The following is a 17,537-nucleotide window of genomic DNA, read 5'->3' as shown; positions in this document are numbered from 1 at the left end:
GAGTACTTAAAGAGCTGTTACTTGTGTGTGGTTAATGGCTTAGAACTTCAGAGATTTTTGCGTTTGCCAGTTTGACCCAAAATAATAGTATTTAGGGAGGAGTTTTTGTTAGAACTATAGCATGGCATTCTGCTATTGATTTAAAGAGCAGCATATGGGTGCTGCCAGCTGAGGCAGGTACTGTGAGGTGCAGTTGAGAGTAAGCTCCACCACTGTTATTCAGAAGTTGTAGAAAACCATTCAAAAATACATCACTGTTGATGTGCTGTCACTGATGGCAGCTGATGGGAATTGGTAGTGCAGGTAACAATTCAGCAGTCTCTTGCTTGGCCGTTTTATAAACAGAAGACCTTCTTGGAAACACAGGTTTCAAAATCTACCTTTATATCTGTGTGTGTGATTTCAGATAAATACAGACAGAAATAGAAATCTTAAGTTGCAGATCAGTTGCAAAGTAGTTACATCTTACCTGAAATCATAATCTTCTCCAGACTATTTAATTCTCATGTGGGGTGATTTATGATGAGGAGGAAGAAGTTGGATTTTGAAGAGCTCTCTGATTCCTGTGGGCTTGCTGTGTAAATTCAGGTAGCAATTTAAAGAGAGAAAGAGAAGGAAAGCACAGTTCCTTCATAGCTCAATACAGAGTGTTGCATGTCATGACCTGTATTTGGCATCTCCATAAAAAAGATGCAGAAAGGAAAGTGTTTCCAATGTCATAATAGATGTATATCAGCTACCCTGTCTGAAAAGAAGTAGAGAATAATAATAATATATATATTTTTAAACATTTATTGTGCATTCACTGTGCATTCACTGATTTACTGGGTTAACCTGAAACCTAGTGTTTTATATTTCAAGGGTGGTTGGTGATCCATTTGTCTTTCCAGCGTACATTAAGACAGGGTTAAATAATTGTTTGTTTGTTTGTTTATTTTAACTTCAGTGGAGCAGCGGGACTTCATTGGAGTGGATGACACGGGAAAAAGATTGCTCTTCATGGCTAATGAAGCTGACCTAGATGAAGAACTTGTCATTAAAAGATCCATCCTGCAGAAGTAAGCTGTAATAGAAACAGAACTTGGAATGTTCCTACTTCACTCTTAAAGAAAGGTTAAGATGGGAGGAGGAAGACAACCTTTTGGAATAGGGAGTGAACAATACCTTATTACTTGTTACAACATTACAAGCAGTTAATAAGCTTGTCCAATACCTTGGTTGTGAAAAATTTCAGGGAAAGTGGTATGAATGGAAAAGCAACTTTCTGTGAAATGAGTCCAATGTTATGATACAATTCAGATGCAATTTAGATTCTAATATTCAGGAGTGATAGACCTAAGTCCATAAATGAAACTTTGTAACCTCAGAGAATCTGAGAAAGGCTCTCAGGGTTTCATGAAACACTTTCTGCATATAAGGTGTAAAACCTCAGCTGCATTTCCAGGCCTAAAAAGATTCATTAGAAAATCTGTGTTATATCCAGCATTAAATTGCACTGAGGATTTGGATAAATTTATTAAATGTGTCAGATTTAGCTGAGGTTCCTGTGCAGTATAATTCATATCCATTATTAGAAAAATGAAGGATGGTTTGTTGCTCTCTATACTCTTCTATACAGCAATTTTAGTTCTCTAAGATGCATACTGTCTGACATCTTCTGTGGAAAGCTCTGCTGGCTCCTTCAGAGGCCAGCCTTTGTAGTCTGTTCCAGGCTGACAGTCAGGCTTTCACCTCTGAGATTAGACACCTGCAGGGCAGCCATCTAAGAGCTGAAAATTCATCCATGTGGACCTTGTAAGTCAAGGATACAGACATCTGGGGTCTGCTCCCAGATAATCTCTTCTGTGAAAATGTCTCTGGTGTATGCTGTAGGCCATGTGAAATATTTGGGCTTTAACAATTCACTGCTAGGTGTAATCTTTCCTTTAACATCCTGCTACCAGATGCGAGGGGGATGCTATGTGTCCATGGAAAAATGACTCCTCTTCTGCCAAAATTGAAGGATTACCCTTGATGACAGTGGCCAAGAGTTGAGCCACGTTAACTGCTGTGATGGAAAGAGTCTGTCCCAGGATTCCTCATTGTCTCTCTCCTATTTTTTTTCTTGGACATGACAAGGATTGAGCTGCAGGTGTGTGTTCTGTTCATACATGGCAGTTATCTGCACAGTGCAGGAAATTCAACACTGTTGCATTCTGTGGTTTTGAATAAACAAACACTCATGGGTCTATTCTGAGCTAGGGAGGAATGTTTTATCTACTTAGGCTTTTCTTTATGGCTTTCTAGCAGTAGCGGGTGCCTGTAGTACAGCAACCCAGAAATTGCTGTAACACATGTGAGCTTAGCTGACCTCTGATTTTACAGGTTCATCTCAGCAGAGGTTTTTCATTCCTGTTACCCTATAGCTAAATTAATCAGGCTTTATCCTGCAAGCCAAACTTTGCCTTCAGGAACACCTGTTCAGTTGCATTGTTTTCAGCAGACCTTCTTCAGTGTGGCAGTTTGGGGTCTGGTAAATGTAATGTTGATGATAAGTGGATGTGATAAAATCTGTATCTCTGTCTTAGTTAGCTTTGATAGCTGTGCATATGTAAATATAATGCAAAGTGTTAACCATCCTCCAGGTGAAACTCACAGATGATAGTCCAGAGGCACAAAGAGAGAAGATGTGGTAAGTTTAGAAAAAAGTTAAAAATAAAATATAGGCACATACTGTGAAAATTCTCAGGAGAAGTATAGAATTAGCCAAGACCTTGATTTTGTGTTAGGATTCAAAGGATAACATCTTCAGCAACCTGGTAGTTTGAAAGCCTTGGCCCAGGACCTACTTGGCAGAGCCTCTGATGTTGCTGCCCTCTGAAACTGCCTGTTGTGGATGCTGTGCTGTGCTGTGGGTGCTAGCATGTGCTCTGTTTTACAGCTGCCATCTTGGAGAAGTTCTAAGGGAAGAAAAATACTATATGGATATCCTCAGATATTTTCTAGTGAGGCAATTCCAGGGTAGCAACAACTGTGGGAGCTCTAGGAAGACAAAGTGTTGGCAGATAATGAAGTTTTAACCACCGTGTTGTCTAGACCTGCTCAAGGTCTGGCTTTCTCATGTGAGAAACAAAAGCAATGCTTAAAACTATCTTTGAAGTCTTTTTTTAAACATCATAGTAAAGCAAGGAGAAAAAAAAAAAAAGAGCAAGCCCAATCTCGTTTGTCTTCATGGATCACTTGATGTGACTGACTTTCAGCTACCATGTTGGCCGTTTCTTGATCTCTGGACTTTGTTTTAATGAAATAACAGACGTTGTTGGAAGATGGGAGAATTTCCAGTGCACTCAATTCAGTGCTTGTAAAATACAATAGACATCTTGAGGGTATTGCTTTTGTTTGTTTTGCTTTTAATGGTTTCTTTGAAGGGTTATGGTGGTCTTGTTACATGAACTCTAGAACTCCTTCAGTGCTTGGTTTGCTTTTCAGATCCTTTTTATTTTGTTTTTTTTTTCTCTTCCACCCCTCCTTGCTTTTAAGGAGCAGGGAGAGGAGTGGTGGAAGGATTGGGAAGAGAGAGGATGAGATTTTCTTTAAAGCTAAGACTCTTGTTACTGGTAAAATTCTAGATCCCGTACAGAAGTGGTTCAAAGGACCTTTGGCTTCCCCTTCTCACAGGAGGGAAGTCCTGTTGACAAAACATCCAAAGCTGTAGAACACTAATTTAAATCCTTGAAGAAAAACCTTTTTCCTGACCTTTGCCTTCTTCCTATCATTGGATTTCACGCTCTTCACTTTCCTGCCATAAAAGAGCAGCTGGTGAGGAGGGACAGGGGAAAATACACATTCTCTTGAGTACCTGTTGAGTATTAAATATTTATTTGCTCTTGACTTGGGCGTTCTTGTAATAATAAAAAGTGCTACGGAAGGAAACAATAGGATTTCTGAGTTCAGGGTGTAATGTGTAACTCCGTTTCTCAATTTGATTAGAATTCTTTTCAGGATTTGTTGCTTTGGTTTCGTTTGTTGTGTTTTTTGTTTGTTTATTTGGTTTTGTTTTTTTTTTTTTTGAGTTGTGGATAGCAGCTTTGGTTTTGAGAAATGATTCTTACTGTTACTGCAGAGAAAGGAGGTTTGATTTTTCTCCTTTGATTGTCAGAGAAAATTTGGCAGAAGCTTTCTGTTCATCATTTACTTATTTTTTTCTCCATTCTTATCATCATCTTGATGACTGGTCCTACAGGTAGCATCCTTCCTGTAGTATACAAGTGCAAAGCAGCATCAGATATGTCCATTCAGGCTCATCATAGTGTCCATTAGGATGGGCTGAGAGGCACGTTTATTGATAGTACCTAGAGAGACTAATGCTGCTGGGGAAGGCTTTCCTAAGGAAATGGTTCCTGTTTGGGTAATGAGAGCTAATAAAAAGCCCTGAACAGCCTGTGCATGTCATTCACTCAGGCAAATAGCTGCAAGATGAGAGTGAAAGAAATACAGTATGGGGAGGTTTCAGAGCCAGTTGAGGGCTCTTTGAAGAGGAAAAAAGAAAGCTATGTGCTCATCCCTGGAGCCCGGTGTTGCCGGTGACATCTCTGACTTAGGGCTTGGCAGAATGAAGGAGTGAGGAAATGATGAGAATTCCATAGCTGCCTTTTTTGTTTTCAGATGGAGACGGGGCAAAAGTATTTGTTTTCAAAGCACGATTATAATGGACGGGAACTTTTTGCTCCACCTCTGATATTTATGGTCGTGCAAAGCGAGACAGTAAAAGACACCTGTTGGAGCAGGTCTAAATTTGGAGCATTTCCTTTTAAGATATTGTGGGCTGTGTAAGGGTGAGTTCAGTCTTCGTGGGTGTTCCATCTGCACAGACGCAGGTGCAGGGCTTCTCCTAGAGAATATGTTAATAAATCACCGTGACAATTCCAGCTACTTATTACCTCATGCGCTTCAGACAGAAAGGAATATCTCATCTATAAATATATATAGTACTAACATTAGTAACCTTGAAGTAACAATGCAGATCTGTTTTTAAGATATTTTAGTAGAAAGGGGGGAGAGAGGGTAAGACGGGAGGGAGTCTTTTCTTCCCTTTCCCCTTGCATCAGGAGACTAAAAATGAGCAGTGTGGTATAACACTGAATGTCTGCATTGCCAAGTGTGTAGGTAATGGGAGTTCCGAAATAGCTTTGATACACTTGATTTCCTTTCAGTTGCCTTGGGATATTGCCTCCTTTTCTGCTGATAATTTGCCTTAAATAAGCAGATCATACATAAACTCAGCAGCTTCCTAAGATTTTCTGTTCTGCAGCTGCCCTCTTTGGGAAAATGGCATCTCTGTAATACTCTGCTGCCCTTGTGGTGGCTCATTTATTTTTCTCTTGTAAAATATAGTTCCACGAGAAAGGTTGGGAATGACATAGGTAGAGGCTGATTTTTCCATTGTGTAAAGCATCCTAAAGAAGATCGTGGGCAGATGTTCTTCTAGATAGAGTACTTCATCAGTCACGTGTCAGAATGAGGTGGATTATTTCTAATAGGTGGAAAGGCAAGGCTTTGATAACCTGGTCCGTTCTGCATTGTGCTTTAGGGAGTGGTCCCACAAGCAATACTTCTGGCAGATCTGAAAGGAGGGTGATGATAACCCAGCTCAGTAGGGAAACCCAGAGGAGCAAGTCAGGGCAGAGCAGGGAGCAATAACTCTCAGCTGGGCTTCGCTGTCTACAAGATTATGATGTGTATGGTAGCTTTGGTGTTGCTCCTGTGCTGGGAAAAAAACATGATAGTTTTCACTAGCAGAAAACTTCAAGGTTTTCTCTGCATTCAACTGATGTTTTAAGGAATGCTGTGGAAAGATGTTGGATATTTCTCTTTTCTCTGAAATGTGACTTTCTGAAAGTGATGTGTGGATCCTAATGTCTTTGCTGTTACTCTAAGTCTATTTTTGCAGTTATTTCAGATCTGCTCTTTTCATAAATATTTTTTTTCTGGTTAATGCTAATAATCAGAAAATAAGTTGGGTTTGCTTTTGGCTCCTTCAACACAGAAACAGGAATTGCATGTGTACATTCGGGTAATCGTCCTCCTGCAGATGCACAAGCCAGATTAGAATCTGGCTCTCCTTTTCAGAACTGAATTGGTTTCACAGTACTAGCAGGAATTTTAAGAGTTGTAAAAAATTATTTTTGCCAGTAAAGCAAGCAGATCTGACTCTGAGTCAAAACAGGAGAATTAACTCTATTGAATAAGAGAGTGTGATTTTTACACACTAACTTCTCAGACTATAACTGTGCTTTAAAAAAATGATGTAGCTTCAATCATATTTCTTTACAAAAGAAGACTTTGCTGAATGGTTCAGAAAAAATATTGGCCTTTCAGTTTCTGAGACGTAAGTTGGGAGTAGATGTTCAAAAGATGCTCTTAGAGGTCCTGCTTGCCTGTTGAAAAGTTTCTCTGGTCACTAAAAGTAACTGCTGTAACCTAAAAGGCATTAATTTTCATACAAAGTTGGCCTTTATTATTATGCATTTAAACTTTGGTCAGCTTGTTCTGCTTTTTCTGCAAGTATGTTGGGGATGAGTATAGCCTTCAACTTCAGGAACCAAGTATTTTTGAAATTATGTATTGTTTCTATAATGGATTTATCCAAATACGAGGAAAACATTTGATTTGGTGCTTTTATTTGCTAATGCATCTTATACAAACAGGAATATTCTATTGAATTCAGTTCACAAGACGTTGACCCCTACATTTTAAATAACGTGCTGCTATAACTGATTTTAATACAGTTGCTTCCACTGGACTGTATTGTGTTTTGCTGCTGCTATATTATTTTATTCAGTGAGAGACGGAAGGGATGTGTAATATGCCCAGATATTGTTTGTAAAAGAAAGATCATAACATGTCTTGACAACTTGCACAGGTAAGAGGTCATGGATCTTTGGAATCTGGAAATATTAGCGAGGACTTTGTTGAATTTAGCTACAGAAAGAGTTATTGGCAATAGGTTAAATTTTACTGCAAGATTCTTGCCAGCTTTACACTAAGTGTAGGACCAAAAGCAGAGAGCACGAGGCTCAGCATTTGGTTTCTAAATGTCAGTAAATGCATGTTGTGTGGCTTGTCATTAGTCATCTGTCTGATGCTGAGGTCTCGGACCAGCATTTAGCCCATGACTCAGTTTTACTTTTTGAAGGTTTCAAAGGAGGAAGAGATGACCGTGTTGTTTGGACGCTGTGGAGTGCGTGTGACTCTGTAAGTGTAGTGCTTTGTGTGAGTCATCAGGTTGGATAATACTGAAGTTGCATCTCACTGTTACTCTGAAAGAGGCTTGGATCTTGAAAAGATGACAAATATTCTGTTCATTTAAAAAGGAAAAAAAAAAAACCAAAACCAAAAACGTAATATTTCAGTACAGTTGCCACCATGCCATTTTTGCAGTGCACAAAGGCAGGAAATGTAGCCATTGCTGGTTGTTTTAGTGGCGTATTTACCCCCATTGATGTAGATGTTACCTGTATGATGTAGGAGTTCCTATGGATGGCCAGGTTAGAGAGGCACAGAATGATCCATGTTTTGCTCTCAACATATGTTTTCAGCTACAGTGTATATTTGGAGAGGCACTGTGTAGCTGCTTGTTGAAATCTTAGGATTTCACCTTGTGTCCAACATCCCCAGAATGACCAGGAAGCCACAGAGGGGCACAGACTCCTTATTGTGTGGCTGGGATGGTACAGAGAAGAAAAGCCAAAGGTCAGAGGAGTTATCCCTACTTGTGTGAGTGCTGTCAGGCTCTCCCCACCACATGTCAGCCATGTGTTCCTCATCAGCGGGATGTGGAACTCCATGACGCAGAGCAGACTGGAATGCAGAGTTAGTTAACACCCGCCGTTGGGGAATTTATCAGCCAATGTGGAATACTGGGGGGAGGAAACAGCCTAGTTTAAAGCAAAGTAAGGGTGAAATGAGGCATGTGACTGTTCCTCTTCAGTTAAAAGATCTGATTCTGCTTGGGGCTGAGGCCCTGATTCCTGAGCTCAACCAGTGCTTATGGTTGTGGTTTGCTTACCATGCTGCATTGCTGGTTTTTTTGGGTTTTTTTTGTCTGCATTTTAATCCTTTATGTTGTCATGCTTAGCAGAAGCTTTCTGCAGTGGGCTGGAGGCAAATACCCTTAGAAATTTCATAAGGAACTATTCATCTAGATCATGTGGAAAAGCCCGGGCTTAGAAGAGCCTTCCCTTCATTCTGGTCATACAAATGATCATCTCTCTGTGCAAGTGGCTGTAATTGGTGTCAGTTGACCTGTGGTTGCATAATTTTTTTTAATGCTATTTTATTGCATTTACTCGTAGCTCCTGTGAACTCTAGCTTGGATGATTTATTACAATTAGCAATTCTAAGAATGTTGTGGAAGTCACAGCGGAAAGAGTGAGGATATGCAGTGAACTAGTTGGAGGTGTATGTGTGCCCGGGATCTTTACTGGGTTTGCCTTCTTACTTTACTTGCAGCAAGTATATATCTTTCAAAATGTTTCCATTCATTCAGAATACAATGCTGAATTCCCTCTTGAATAGCCGTTGTGTGGTTCCCCCCAAACAGCATTGTGCTGGCAGTTTCTGGAATTACACAGGAAATGAAGAGCATAGCAAACTTTCCTTTCTCTTGCTAAGACATGCTCCACGGGAGTTCTTCCAGTAGATCGAGTAAATAGCAGGGATCTATTCCTAAGGGCACCATGTCCTCTACATTTCAGCTTTGAAAAATCCTAATTTTCTCTGGCTTTAAATCCTTCTTTTCTCTTCAGCGAATTTATTGCACCATTTCTCCAACTAAAGAAGATTAGATAGAGATCCCTTTTACAAGCAGTAAAACTTCTTAGCCAGTTGTCTTGGAGATTTCTTCTAAGACTGCTTCCTCGGTCATCAAATGTATGCTTGTCATATTAGGAATTATGAGAAAGTGGCAATTGGTCCTTGATATGCAAACTGTTAATGCAGAATGCTGTATGTAGCACAGTTACTCATTTTAAGTGTAACTTGCATGTAGCTGCATACCTATTGCTGTATTGGCCAGCAATAACTATTTGTTCTGCTTTGGTGGATGAGCTTGAAATTCTTTATCTCGTTTTTGCTTTTGTTTTTTCTTTTTGAAGTGGGGGGTCCTGGGGAATATTCATAATTTGTATTTTTCAAATCTGAGTCAGTCGATATGAATAGGAAATATTTGAAAGGAATGATTTGTGGCCTTCAAACGGAAGAAAAAAAAAAATTGGCCGATGGACTTTAATTAAACTCCAAGGCCTGAAAGCAAATCAGTAAGAAAACGAGGGAAATTCAAGTTAAAACTGAACTTCTAGTTTTTCTGCATATAAATCTTCCAGCAGCTGGTGATATTTGTAAGAGCACAAGAGACTGTTTTTCAGTATTCCCTTTGATTTTTTTTCTTGCTTTATTACTCCCAAGCTGTAGCATTAAATATCATTTCAGAGGCCATGCCTGTCCCTAACTTCTCTCTGTTCTGTCTCTATGGTGTGTGCAAACACGTCTGCAGATATGTGTATTATATAGCTTTGTTCACTCACACATCGGTACAGCATTTATAGAACTAAGTATGTATTTTTTGTTGTTGTTGTTTTTTGGGTTTTTTTTTTTTTTTTATTCCCCAAATGAGTACTGCATTGCTGAAAATACCTCTGAAATTCCCAGTTCTGTGACTTTGAGCCTTCGCCAGGTAGAACAGCAATAACAGAATCAGAGCCAGCGGTGCCATAAATTTCAACTGAAGTATTGGGTAAGAAGGCTGATTTCTGTTTGTACTGTTGTTAGAGATATTTATGCAGGGCAGGTCTTTCAGCAAGTGTGATTATTTTCAGAGAGGCCCTCTCCATTCTTGCATTAGAATGTGCTGGGGATGTATGCAGGGAATGGCACCTGACGAACTGCAGCCAGACAGAAGGAATAAAATCCCTTGAGTGTGAGACTTCTCTTTATGGCCATTTTTCACTTCTAAAGCCACTTGAAAAATATTGTTCTTCAGGTAGATTTCTTTCCTAGATCCCTGTGTTAGCATTTGGGTGCCTGCCATTTTCCCAGACCAAGAAGCTACTGAAGACTTAAGCTTTTCAAGTAGGAAAGTATGCACACACACAATTTGCAGCACCAGACGCTATTGAAAGAATAATGGACCATTCCCACATTCAGTTTCATTCTTCATGAGCTCCCTCCCAGACCTCTGGAGCCACTGTGCTAGCAAATGATTACATTTTGTTTCTGTTCCATAACTCTTCCTAAACAAAATGTTAATTGAGACATAGATTTATACAATTTAGATTCCTTTGTTAAATCGATGTGGTTAAAGGTAACCTCTGGTTATTGAGGAAGTGGATCACTGAGCCAAATTAATACTTGCTGTTTTGTTTTTCTATATCCTACCATTTGGGGAAATAGTATATGTTTAAGATTTAAGGAATACATCTACTGAATGTGTTTGTTTTAGATCCATGCCATAGTAGTATAGCTCTAGAATGCAAGATTCTGTGTTCTGATTTGCGTTGTTATGTGAAGGAAACAACCTGGAAAAACAAATAGCAAAAACAATAGAACCCTAAATTTTGGCATTGTTTCTTAGTATTTGTCAGAGGAAGGGGTTATGATACTGGAGTTGTTATGCAGATTATGGGCCTTCGTGTGTGTCAGGTGCCTGGGGTTTAAAATGATTTCTCACGTTCTGGACGTCTGTTGACCTGAAGGGTTTGCAGAAATGTTGTCTGACCTTACTTCTCAGTGATGTACACTTGTCTTTGAGGTAAAAAAGAAAAAAAAGAAAAATATTAAAATGTTGAAGTTTGATAGTTGTAGAAAGCCATTGAAATGAGCCACCTTTCTGTTCACAGCAGTATAGTTCTCTTGGTGATCTGATGCTGGAAAGGTTGAAAGATACCATGTCAATTGATGTGCTATCACCTGTTTGCATTAAGATTATCTTGTAAATAATGTACAAAGAGATCTCGCTTCTACTTGCCTTTGTGGCCTCAAGAAGTCTGCTTCAAATTTGTCTCTCATAATTTCTTCACTTTTTAAAATAAACACAATATTACTACTCCAGCCTCATACGGCATAACTCATGAATGTTTATGTCAGTAATGTAAATGTAAAATGCTACTCTGGGTATAGGGTATGAACTGTTGCCTTTCCTGCATTTAGTACTTGCTAAAACAATCTGCAGGAAGCAGCTGGTGTAACACTGCATGCAGCGTGAGCTACAGGTCATGTTTATCCCTAGATTTCCAGTTTCAGCACTCACGTTGTTTCATCCCTCAGATCCCAGTAATACTCAAATGTATTATTGTGCATAATACTACTCGTTCTCCAGTTTTTCATAGGAAAGCATTGGACATACAGTGAAAAATGAAATACGGTTTGTTTCCCCTTAACAAGCCACTATTCCTGAGTGCACACTGTGAAATTTGCGGATAGGTGATTCCTTGCCTGCATGTGACCTGGTTTTACAAATACTGCCTTGAGTCTGGCACTGCACCTGAGCTAACATACAAGCATCTGTGGTGCTGCCAGGGCCGGCTGGCAGTGTGTAGTGGGTGTTGGTGCAGCTCCCACGCAAGGAGGAGCCGGGGGCACTTGGTGGGAGCCAGCCTTGGAGCCAGAGCAGTAGTATTGCCAGGGCTTCCTCAGGTCTGTATTACCCCAGATAAAGGAGGAAAGGTGATGCTTATGTTTGTCAATCCCTGAGTTTGCTTTGCTGATGGCCACTTCCAGTTTGGCCATCTGATAGCAGCTTCAAAATTCCAAGATGAGAATTGCCTTTTTCTATCCACATTTACAGCTTTGGTCATCACTTTGAGGCTCCCCCAAAATGCAAATATCCAACACGTAGTCTTTTACAGTTCTTCAGATATAGCTTACTTTCTTTATTAGAAAAGTAATGTCCTCTAGAAGACTATCACTCCAAAGACTAATTGCTTTCATTTTGTCTGAATGTTTTTAAAATTCTTTATGGGTGATCTGCTTTAAAAAATGCTTTTGTGGTGATTTGGATAGCCATGTGTGATCTGCTTATTCAGTTCTGAATGAATACTTTATGCGGGAAGACTTGATTGTTTCTGAACCATGGATTGTGGTAATATAAAAGGTGTTACTGCTCTGTTAAATACTGACCTCGAAGATCATAAATGAATATGTAGAATGTGAGGAAGTGGTCTCCAGTTGTTCCAGAAGAGGTTTAGATTGGGTGTCAGGAGCAATTTCTTCTCAGAGGGAGTGGTCAGGTGCTGGAACGGGCTGCCCTGGAAGTGGTGAATCCCCAGCCTTGGCAGTATTTCAGAGATGTGCAGACGTGGCATTAAGGAATGGGACACTGTAGGTCAGGTTGATGGTTGAATTTGGTGATCTTGGAGGTCTTTTCCAACTTAAATGATTCATAATTCTAATGTAAGGCAAGAATGCAGTGAACAGCAGAAATGCCAGACATCAGGGTTGAATAACAGGTGAGTAACCTGCTGCAAACAAGTTTGTCACTTTATCCATTTCCTCATTTCTATTTTTGAAGTAATGAAAGATCATTTTACCACCTTGAAAGCATTGGTAGTTTGATGCAAGAATGTGAAATCGTGCATCTCTGAGAAAAGTGTTGAGTCCTAAGTAAAAATCTTCAAATGACAGAAAGTACAGAAAGCTCAAAATTCCAGAGTACTCCGAGGTTTCAATCTAATGGGATGAAGGACAACCAGAGACAATTTGTAGTGATGTGGATCAAAATATGGTGGAGGAAAAAAGTGTACGAGAAGCAGTTCTTAGTAGTCTTGCTCATGACCCTAAGCAACATCTCCCTCACTGTTACAGGTTGGATGGGGCCCTGGGCAGCCTGGTCTAGTATAAAATGGGGAGGTTGGTGGCCCTGCATGTGGCCGGGGGGTTGGAGATTCATGATCCTTGAGGTCCCTTCCAACCCAGGCCATTCTGTGAGTCTGTGAGTGAGTCAATCAGAATCAATCCTGCATTCACACCTCTGAGGAACTAATTACCTCAGCCAGTTAGTTGAGGAAGGCCCAAAATTAAGATTAAAAGTTTCAAACGGTAAGAAGCAAGTGTTCTCCTGTGACATGATCATTAAATGCTGACTTGATAAGCCAAGATTTTCCCCAGAGAACATTTCTGAATGATTTTGAAGTGTCTTTTATTAATGGAACTGTTTCCCTGCTGAACTGACAATGTGTTTTTAAGCACTGCCGTCACTTCCAGAGGCACTTTGAAAGGAGAGGTGATTTTTCTTACCAGAAATAGAACTGCTACGCTGTACAGTTTATACTTCCAGAAATTGCTTTGAGGCTTCAGTTTGTATTTGATTTTTGGCTGGTTTGCAAGATTGTATGATCCAATCGATCTGGTCATGTTTTTAATTGAAAACACACATACTTTGTATATACTATGAAGTATCATTTGTATGTAAGGAGGAGCTCATGAGAGTGTATTTGAAAGTTTTTAAGCTACACCTGGGCATAGAGAAGGCTTAGCAAATGGTTTTCTGTGTATCCGTTGTGTGGTTGTTGGTTTTGGTTTTTTAATCAATGTACGTCAGAGATCCAAATACAAATAAAGTGAGCCCTGTAGGCTAATTAAATCAGTGCCTCTGTGGAAGAACTTCGTTTCTGGAATTCCTCTTGTAAATCCGAGATAGAAACAAAAACCTGGTTACTTTTATATCATTTCCCTCTGCCTCATGTATGTGATTCTGGAAGTTGGAGAGTTGTATGTTTATGCCTTGTTTTTATAGCAGAATATTTGTGTGGCTGAGTTTTTATTGAAGCATAATTCCTGGTTTCCTTGCAGTTGAGCAGGGCTACTGTACAGTGGGAACATACATTAACTCGAGCCGCTGTACAAGGCTGTTCAGTTTGAAGCTATTGAGGCAGCAAATCGTTCTCCAGTGTTTCCTCATTAAAAGTTGTTTGCCACTTCTCTGGAGATCCTGAAAATAAATTGGAAGCGTTTCCTGAAAGAAGGATGTGCAAAGAACAGCTTACAGGCCGTGGATCTTCTGTCCCCCCATCTCCTGCCCCACCTGTCTGGGACAGGTATCCTTATGTTCTGTTCTGCTTCGTTTCACCTGCATGCCTGGCTGAGCAGCTGCCAGAGCCTGCCTTTCAGCTGAAGTTGGCTTTAGTTTGTTCCTTCTTAATGGTTTTACAGTTTGCTTATAGGCTGTGAGCTCTTGGTTTTCTACATTTTAAGCGAACTAGTGCAAAGATAATACCTGCCTTAAGAGGTTATAATCTAAAAAGACATCCTAGTGTGATACTGTCCTTGCCGTGCGTCAGATATGAATTTTGGGCTTTATATTATAAACACATTTTTAATAAATTCCAGTGTAATCACAAAGTCTACCGCTTGTGAGGAGTTTATATTCGTTAGTGTGAATAATCAGACCCACTGCTTCTGTTAAGTACAAAGCCTCCCTTTTATTTTTAATAGCAAAATACTTCCAGAACGGAGCCCAGAAGCTCACATTGGAAGAAGGAAACGTAACACATCTTTTAAAGCTTCCTGTTCATTTTGGTTGTGCTTACTGCTTTTCTTACCTCTCTCTGATTTTTATTTATTTATTTTTTTAAATACTGTTCTCTGCAAAAGCAGCCTTTGTAGACTTGGTCCCTTTTTTATGTTACTAATAGAGTCTAGAGGCTTAGCACAGGTCTTTATAGTTACAGATTGTTTCCAATACATTTTTTCTTTAGAAACTATGGGCAGGACTGCACACGAAATCTCTGTTATTGTATTTGTGCTTTGTACTCGTGTACTTGTTGACTGTTTTACAAGCCAGTAACGTAGTAGCCACAGGCTCGGAAGCTTGCCCAGAAATCTGGCATATTTAATTAGTGCTAGTAAACAAGCAGAGTTTCAAATTTAATTTTTCCTTCTTTAATTCCTATAAACCTCAAGCCATTTAAAACTTAATTTTGACACTAGTTTCGTTTATGCAGTTGGATAATACTGAAGCAGTCCACAACCACAGATGGAATGGTCCCAGTCTCTTCCAAGCAAGAAGGGAATAGAAGTTGTTTCATTTTAATAGTATTTGAGGTTGCCATAAAACTGTAAATGATAATCTTCAGGTCATCTACTATGTGTTTTCTTTTTCTTTTTGTGAAGCTAAGTGTTTCAAGATGAGGAGATTGCCCTGCTATGGATTTAGCCTTTGTAAAGGAGAAGGACTGCATTTGTTGCCTCTCTAGTCTTGGTACAGAGAAGTATTTGAAGAGCAAATTATGGATGCATCTAAATGCTCTTACCCACCACAGACGTCTCATTGCCTCAAGTCTGCATGGTTTGAATCACTACTGCAGATAGCAGAGGGTTCAGCTGCTGTCTTTCTCTTTCTGCTTTTCAACTTTGGCTTGTGATCACTGGTGAAAATGGCTCTGTATTACTGCTTTCATCATTCAGGACCACTAAATCTAGATTAATGACTTTTCTCCTATCTGTTTAATTACTGAAGTCAAGCTGTCTCGAGACTACAGGTGTGCCAGTGTCCTGCATCACAGTGATAAAATGCTTGCTAATTTTGGCCTGGAATGGACTTTGTAATGACATCTGCAAAAAAAAAAAAAAAAAACACCTAAATATCAGTATTTAGACTATGAAAATACACTGAGCAGTGTCTTAGTGTCAAGATAATTTTTCCTTCAAGGCTTTTTAAAGTGAATACTGCCCATATCTTCTAATAAAAGGTAGTTCCCACCTGCTGTATTGAGTTCACACGTGCTGAGCTGTCCAGAGCTCTTGTTTGTGTGAGGTTTCTAATTCAGCAGTAATTATCCACGGGGTGAAGGTAACTTACAGCTCAAAAATATCATTTCAGTGCATTGAGTTGGCCAGGATTTTCTCTTGTCCATTGCAGTTTTCTAACAGCCATATTATCGTTGTGTGAAAGGAGTGAAATTCCCCCTGCTGAATCTTAAGCTGTTATTCAGGTCCTAGCAATGGGTGAAAGGTGAGGAAAAATGTTGAAAATTGCATTCTGTCCTCAGAATCACAGAATCACAGAATCACAGAATTGCCAGGGTTGGAAGGGACCTCAAGGATCATGAATCTCCAACCCCCCTGCCACATGCAGGGCCACCACCATTCCACCTAATGCTAGACCAGACTGCCCAGGGCCCCATCCAATCTGGCTTTGAACACCTCCAGGGACGGGGCATCCACAACCTCCCTGGGCAGCCTGTTCCAGTACCTCACCACTCTCTCCGTAAAGAATTTCCCCCTGACATCCAACCTATATCTCCCTTCCCTCAGCTTAAAACCATTTCCCCTTGTCCTGCTGTCACTCACCCTTTCAAAGAGTTGATTCCCCTCCTCTTTGTAGGCTCCCTTTATGTACTGAAAGGCTGCAATGAGGTCACCCCGCAGCCTTCTTTTCTCCAGGCTGAACAAGCCCAGCTCCCTCAGCCTGTCCTCATAGGGGAGGTGCTCCAGTCCCCTGATCATCTTTGTGGCCCTCCTCTGGACCCTCTCCAACAGCTCCCTGTCTTTCTTGTACTGGGGGCTCCAGACCTGGACGCAGTATTCCAGATGGGGCCTCACAAGAGCAGAGTAGAGGGGAACAATCACCTCTCTGTCCCTGCTGGCCACCCCTCTTCTGATGGAGCCCAGGATCCCATTTGCCTTCCGAGCCGCAAGGGCACACTGCTGGCTCATGTTAAGTTTTTCGTCTACCAAGACCCCCAGGTCCTTCTCCACAGGGCTGCTCTCAAGGACCTCTCCTTCCAGTCTGTAGGGATGCCTGGGATTCCTCCGGCCCAAGTGCAAAACTCTGCACTTTGCAGTGTTGAACCTCATCAGGTTCACCCGGGCCCACCTTTCTAGCCTCTCGAGGTCCCTCTGAATGGCATCCCGTCCTTCAACTGTGTCAACCACACCACTCAGCTTGGTGTCGTCAGCAAACTTGCTGAGGGTGCACTCAATTCCGTCATCAATGTCATTGATAAAGATGTTAAAGAGCACAGTGTATGTTTATGTTCAGTGGCTCTTCATGCTGTAGCACTCCAACTTCAGTGTCCTCCTGAAAGCATTTTGTGTGTAAGCTCAGAATCTTACAGTAATGTGCTGCAGTAACTTCTGTTATGGCCATTAACAAATCTGGAAATTTTCAGTTATGAGTAATCTGGTCTAATCAGAAACTAAAGCAGTGTGGTTCTAACTGCTGTAATTACTTGTTTAAAAAATGCATACTTGGACTTTGGGTGGATGTTAAACTCTTCTTGTGGTAGCAAATGTTCCTATGTCATTTTTTTCCCCCTGATCTTTATGTTCATCGTCCCCTGGTATTTCTGATGATGTTTTGTAAAATGCAAGTTACGTATTAGAAGAATTACTCATAGAGTTACTTTTGGTTGGAAAAGGAAGAGGAGGCTTCCTCTGAAGCAGTTGGCTTCAGAGGGACTTTAACTCTCTTTTGGTTTTAAATTCTGTTGTCACTCTGCACAAAGAATAATGCTTTCTCTATTTTAAGGCTTTGTTTTAATGACTGCATATTAGATACTTCT

General features: G+C 40.4%; 1 protein-coding gene across 2 annotated transcripts in view; it reads left to right on the top strand.

The window, feature by feature from the left end:
- EIF2B3 (eukaryotic translation initiation factor 2B subunit gamma) overlaps positions 1–17,537 on the top strand; it is a 94,051-nt gene that overhangs the window by 22,802 nt on the left and 53,712 nt on the right. For both annotated transcript variants that reach the window (XM_031601367.2, XM_090146587.1), the window contains exon 5: positions 947–1,058. In XM_031601367.2, the coding sequence (XP_031457227.1) occupies positions 947–1,058 (112 nt within the window). The remainder of the gene's footprint in view (positions 1–946; positions 1,059–17,537) is intronic.

This window comes from Phasianus colchicus, chromosome 9 (assembly GCF_987193195.1).
Source record: "Phasianus colchicus chromosome 9, bPhaCol1.hap1.1, whole genome shotgun sequence".
NCBI classification, from domain to species: Eukaryota; Metazoa; Chordata; class Aves; order Galliformes; family Phasianidae; genus Phasianus; species Phasianus colchicus.
Note: the sequence above shows the minus strand (reverse complement) of the source record. Positions and strands in the feature narration are given on the sequence as shown.